This window comes from Pseudophryne corroboree, chromosome 10 (assembly GCF_028390025.1).
Source record: "Pseudophryne corroboree isolate aPseCor3 chromosome 10, aPseCor3.hap2, whole genome shotgun sequence".
Classification (NCBI taxonomy): domain Eukaryota; kingdom Metazoa; phylum Chordata; class Amphibia; order Anura; family Myobatrachidae; genus Pseudophryne; species Pseudophryne corroboree.
In genome coordinates, this window is record NC_086453.1 from 171,840,639 (window position 1) to 171,846,638 (window position 6,000).

Consider the following 6,000-nt stretch of genomic DNA (forward strand, 5'->3'; position numbering starts at 1 on the left):
CACGCTGTTAAACACGCTTGTAACTAAACTGGCGCCCCCTGTGGGAACACCTGTGCCACTACAGCAGTTCATGCTCCCTGCAATTAATCCGCCATGGGCAGATCAAATCTCCACTCGGTTACAGCACTTGAACTGGTCACTGACTGACTAAATCTAAATCTCACTCTCGCCCACCTAAGACTAAGACGTCTTCTAAACGGGCCATTACATCCTCACAATCCACTGCTATCCCGGACACATCCTCTGAGGAGGATGGTGCATATACTGACCCCACAGACACTGACTCATATGCTTCTGATGGGGAGGGCAAGTCAATGGTGGATGTCCCTGATTTGATTGGGGCTATCAGGCTCATTCTTCAGGTCTCTGATGAACCCGAGCCTGCGGCTGTCTCTCTCAAAATCTGGACAAATTTAAACGGAAGAAGGTGGTTAAACAAGTTTGACCTCATTCTCAACACCTGGCTGACATACGTCAGGAGTCCTGGGTAAATCCGGGGACAAAATTCACTGAATAAGAGACTGTTGGCTCGCTATCCTCTTTCTGAGGAGCATTGTAAAAATTAGGAAACTCCTCCGCCCGTAGATTCTCATGTGGCTCATATGATCGTTTCCTCTGCTCTGCCAGTAACTACCGTCCCCTCTCTGAAGGAACCGACGGATAGACGTGTGGAGGGTTGTTTGAAAGCGATTTACACCCTAACGGGGGCTGTGCATAGGCCAACCATTGCAGCAACTTGGGCTGCTGAAGCTGTTGAGGCATGGGCTCAGGAGCTAGAGGTGGAGCTGCCTTCTAATGCATCTGAGCATGCTCGACAATGTCTCGTATATTACCACGGCTTCTCTGTATCTTAAGGCTGCAGCCTCCGATGCCGGGGTGCTGGCGGCCAAGGCTGCTACTACGTCCGTCTTGACCAGACGTATCCTTTGGTTGAGATCCTGGTCGGTGGATATGGATTCCAAGAAAACCCTGGAGGTGCTTCCTTTCAAGGGAGACATTCTCTTTCGAGATGACCTCGATAAGATTGTGGCTGATCTGGCTACTGCTAAAACAGCTTGCCTACCTAGTACAGCTCATTCCATGCAGAAGGCTAAAAGTACTTTCCCTTGGCCCTTTCATCCTCCAGGTAAAGCAAAAGGTCAGGCGTACCCAAAGCAAGCTTGTGCTTCCAGACCTGCCAAGCCCAGACTGAAGCAAGCCTGGGCTGCCCGTCAGTCTGCTTCCAAAACTGACAAGCCTGCCGCATGACGGGGCGGGCCTCCTTCTGGGGTATCCCAGGGTGGGGGGCCGACTTCTACGTTTTGCCCAGGAATGGTTGAAGACCACTTCCGATGCCTGGGTAAGGGAAGTCGTCACTCGAGGTTACGCCGTATTCTTCAAGAATCATCCCCCTCATCGATTTTGCCTGACAGATGTTCCTCTGGACCCGACAAAGGCAAACACTCTACAATCGGTGGTACATTCCCTCCTGTCCACAGGAGTGGTAGTACAGGTACCTCTGGCTCAGAGAGGCAAGGAGTACTATTCACCGCTGTTTCTAGTCCCGAAACTGAACGGGTCCTTGCGGCCCATTCTCAATCTGAAGTCCTTGAACAAGTATCTGCCGGTCTCCAAGTTTCGTATGGAAACTCTGCACTCTATTGTTCTGGCCTTGGAGCCTGGGGACTATATGGTCTCCCTGGACATACAGGATGCCTATCTGCATATTCCTATTGCAGTGTCTCATCAGCAGTACATCAGGTTTGCGGTGGGCAATCTTCATTACAAATTTTGAGCGTTACCCTTTGGTTTGACAAAGGCTCCCCGAGTTTTCACCAAAGTAATGGCGGTCATGACTGCTACACTCCGTCGTCAAGGGTTCAGGATCCTGCCGTACTTGGACGATTTGTTGATCCTGGCAAATTCCCCAGAACTTCTCCTGTGTCATCTAGGTCTGACGGTACAGTTCATGACAGCCCACGGGTGGCTGATCAACTGGAAGAAATTATCCCTGGTTCCTGCTCGGAGCATGATACATCTGGGAGCGTTACTGGACACTCGCAACCAATGGTTATTCTTTTCTCAGGAGATAGTCCTGAAACTTCAGGACAGGATTCGATGCTTCCTATCTCGTCGGCAAGTGTCGATACATTCGGCAATGCAAGTGCTAGGTCTTATGGTATCGGCTTTCGACATGGTGGAGTATGCTCAATTCCATTCTCGCCCTCTGCAGAAGTTAATTCTGACCAAGTGGGACGGCCTGCTTCACCGGATCAGATCTCACATGATCTCCTCGTCTCCGGATGTCCGCCTGTCACTGAGCTGGTGGCTTCAGGACCAACGATTGAGCAGGGGCCGTCCCTTCTGGATACCCAACTTGGTCCTGCTGATGACAGATGCCAGTCTAAGAGGTTGGGGCGCGGTGTTGGAACAACACTCTCTTCAGGGTCGGTGGACCAAGGAGGAGTCTCTACTCCCGATAAATATTCTGGAACTGCGGGCAGTGTTCAATGCGTTGACAATGGCCCAGCATCTAATACAGAACAGACCTGTTCAAGTACAATCCGACAACGCCACCACGGTGGCATACATCAATCATCAAGGTGGCACTCGAAGCCGCATGGCAATGAGGGAAGTATCACAGATCCTTCAGTGGGCAGAACAACATCTGCCGGCCATATCCGCAGTGTTCATTCCGGGGGTCCTAAACTGGGAAACGGACTTTCTCAGTCATCAGGACGTACACGCCGGAGAATGGAGCCTCCATCCTGAGGTGTTTAAACTTCTCGTGGACAAGTGGGGCCTCCCAGATGTGGTGATGGTGTCTCGACACAATCACAAAGTTCCGGTCTTCGGAGCAAGGACAAGGGATCCTCAAGCAGCGTTTGTGGATGCTCTGTCAATCCCATGGAACTTTTGGCTGTCGTACGTGTTCCCTCCGGTGTCTCTCCTGCCCAGAGTAATACGTAAGTTCAAGCAAGAAGGAGGAAACCTACTTCTGATCGCTCCAGCGTGGCCCAGACGGCACTGGTTCTCCGATCTACAGGGTCTCTTGTTAGATCGTCCCCTTCTCCTTCCACAATGACCAGACCTCCTTGTTCAGGGACCTTGTGTTTACCAGGACCTGGCCCGTCTGGCTTTGACGGCATGGCTCTTGAAGCTTCTGTCCTGAGGGCCAAGGGTTTTTCTGAGGTGGTCGTTCAAACTATGTTGAAGTCCCATAAGCTGGCTTCTGTTCGGATTTACCATAGGGTCTGGAATGCTTACTTTACTTGGTGTGCGTCTCACAATCATGACGTTTTCAAGTTTAGCACGGCCAATCTGTTGGCCTTCCTACAACAGGGCCTGGACTTAGGCCTTCGTCTGGCCTCCCTCAAGGTTCACATTTCTGCCTTGTCGGTTTGGTTTCAGAGAAAGATTGCTGCCCTACCTGATGTTCATACATTCACTCAGGGCGTGTTGCGGATTCAGCCTCCTTATGTACCTCCTGTGTCCCATTGGGATCTGTCGTTGGTGCTGGAGGCCTTGCAAGAGTCTCCATTTGAACCTCTGCTGACCTTAATTGGCTTTCCCTTTAAGGTGCTATTTTTGCTGGCTATTGCTTCAGCTAGAAGGATCTCGGACTTGGGTGCCTTATCCTGTAAGTCCCCCCCCATTTGATTTTTCACTGTGACCGGGCGGTTCTTAGAACGCGACCGGGTTATTTACCCAAAGTGGTGTCTTCCTTCCACCTTTACCAGAAGATTGTGGTTCTGGCCTATAATTCTCATGAGTTGTCTTCCAAAGAGCAGTCTTTCGATGTCGTACTGGCTCTCCGTATCTATGTGAAGAGAATATCCTCCATTAGGAAATCTGATTCTCTGTTTGTACTGTTTGGTTTTCACAAACGTGGCTGGCCTGCTTCCAAGCAGACTCTGGCCAGATGGATTAGAATGGTGATTGCACATGCTTATGTACAGGCTGGTCGTCCAGCTCCTGCTACCATCACACTGAGGCCATCGCCATCCTCTTCCTGCCCCTCGATCAGTAGCAGTCTGTTAATCACTGACAGTCTACTGCTGTCTTGCTTCCAACGTAGCAGGACCCATTTGCACTTGCGCAGAATGGGTCCTGCGCAATGCGCAAAGGACCAAACATCGGTACTTTGCACATGATGGCGCAACATCAACCACATCTGAGTGAACCCCCATATGCATACCATTCATCTATTGTGAACTTGCTTCTCAAATGCTTGAAGCTCCAAAAATACCATTCAGTGTAATAAGGAACAATGGGGCAGATGTATTAACCTGGAGAAGGCATAAGGAAGTGATAAACCAGTGATATGTGCAAGGTGATAAAGGCACCAGCCAATCAGATCCTAACTGTTAATTTACATATTGGAGCTGATTGGCTGGTGCCTTTATCACCTTGCACATATCACTGGTTTATCACTTCCTTATGCCTTCTCAAGGTTAATACATCTGCCCCAATTTCAGTTATGTGACCCAGCCAATGATGCGATGTAATGATCATGCAGTGCGCCATACACACTGCATGATCCGGTGTACGGTTGCACGGTATGTCACTACAGCATGCATGTAACTGCGTCCTGCTGGTCATTGCATCATCCCACACTTCAAATGTAATGATGCAATGAAAGACCGCCGTACACACTTTCGTTCCAACGTACACACATCAGATTGAAATATTGTACTATGTATAGTGTTTGCCCAGTTTTAGACTTCTAATGCACCAAGCCATAGTCCAATGCATTTTACGTTTGGCAGAGAAGTGGTTTCACACTAGGCAGCACCAATCGGATACCACATGCATGCACCCGATATCCTATCGGCACTAATTGTTAGACAACAAATTGAGTGGCAATTGTGCGTTAGACTAAAATCAATTGTAAGCTTGAATTATGGTGTGGGTCACAGCAAATTGGACCACATTCAGAAATCAGGATTCTTCTGGATCTAACATTAATGTAATATTTTTACCATGTATACGGTAAATGTAGTTGACAGGATCATAGTGTCGACAGAAATAAATACATTACATTTTGTTGTCCAAAATGAATTAAATGTGCACGAAGGCATTCCAATCAATAGTCGTGCTTTGCTTCTAAAATTTGTACAACAAATAAATGTATACATCTAGATGATGGGCTGTTAGCGTAATTCGCAGTAGGTGCCCTTTACATCTTTGTAGTACTGTTAATTATATGAAATTAAAATATATACAGAAAATTAGATGCTAAACCTGCAATGTAATCTTGTTACAGGAATCTACTCAACCTGTCTGTAATTGTGTTTATCTACATACATCATAAGTTTCCATATTTGAAAAAAAAAAAGATTTAACATTTTGAATAATTTTGAGTGGCAGAGCCTTATTCTCATTGATTTTTTTGTCTTTTGTATTAATATACAGGTGCCTATAATGTATGTGGACTGCAGTTAGCGGCAATCTTTTGTCCTCCCCTCTGCAGACAGGAGATGTTAAAGAAGACCGGACCATTTGCTTACATCTGTGATTAAACTGGTCCCTGGCCATGGCACAATCAAAATCTAGTCGATCCCATTATGCCCTCACTGCTATTGGAGTGGGCCTCTTGGTGCTTGGTGTAGTGATGGCTGTATGGAACCTTGTCCCTGGATTTGGCAGCAATGACAAACCTGGGCCATCCCATGGAAACAGCAGCAATTCAGAGAATCCAGGGGAGATTAATCTAAAAAGTAAGACTTTTTCTGTTGCCTATGTCCTTGTAGGATCAGGCATAGCGCTGCTCCTACTGGCCATCTGCTTGAGCATACGCAACAAACGTAAACGGCGTCCAAGTATGGAGGAGTCGCGGGTTGTCCAGCAGGAAACTGTTCCACGAACTGACAGGTGAGAATATGGTCACCAGCAACATAGATATTGCCTTTTCATTTGTTATTATCTTTAAGTAATTACAGCACCAATGTGTTTATGAAGGAAATGGTGCTTTAATGTAGCAATGAGAAGCAAGTTCTTCTAGTATACAGTACTTTAAAG

The 6,000-nt window shown here is 47.5% G+C and overlaps 1 protein-coding gene across 3 annotated transcripts in view; it reads left to right on the top strand.

Annotated features, from left to right (window-relative positions):
* Nucleotides 1-6,000, top strand: part of TMEM51 (transmembrane protein 51) — a 418,775-nt gene that overhangs the window by 262,890 nt on the left and 149,885 nt on the right. For all 3 annotated transcript variants that reach the window (XM_063942938.1, XM_063942937.1, XM_063942936.1), the window contains one exon: nt 5,395-5,853. In XM_063942938.1, the coding sequence (XP_063799008.1) occupies nt 5,516-5,853 (338 nt within the window). In that variant the 5' untranslated portion in view covers nt 5,395-5,515. The remainder of the gene's footprint in view (nt 1-5,394; nt 5,854-6,000) is intronic.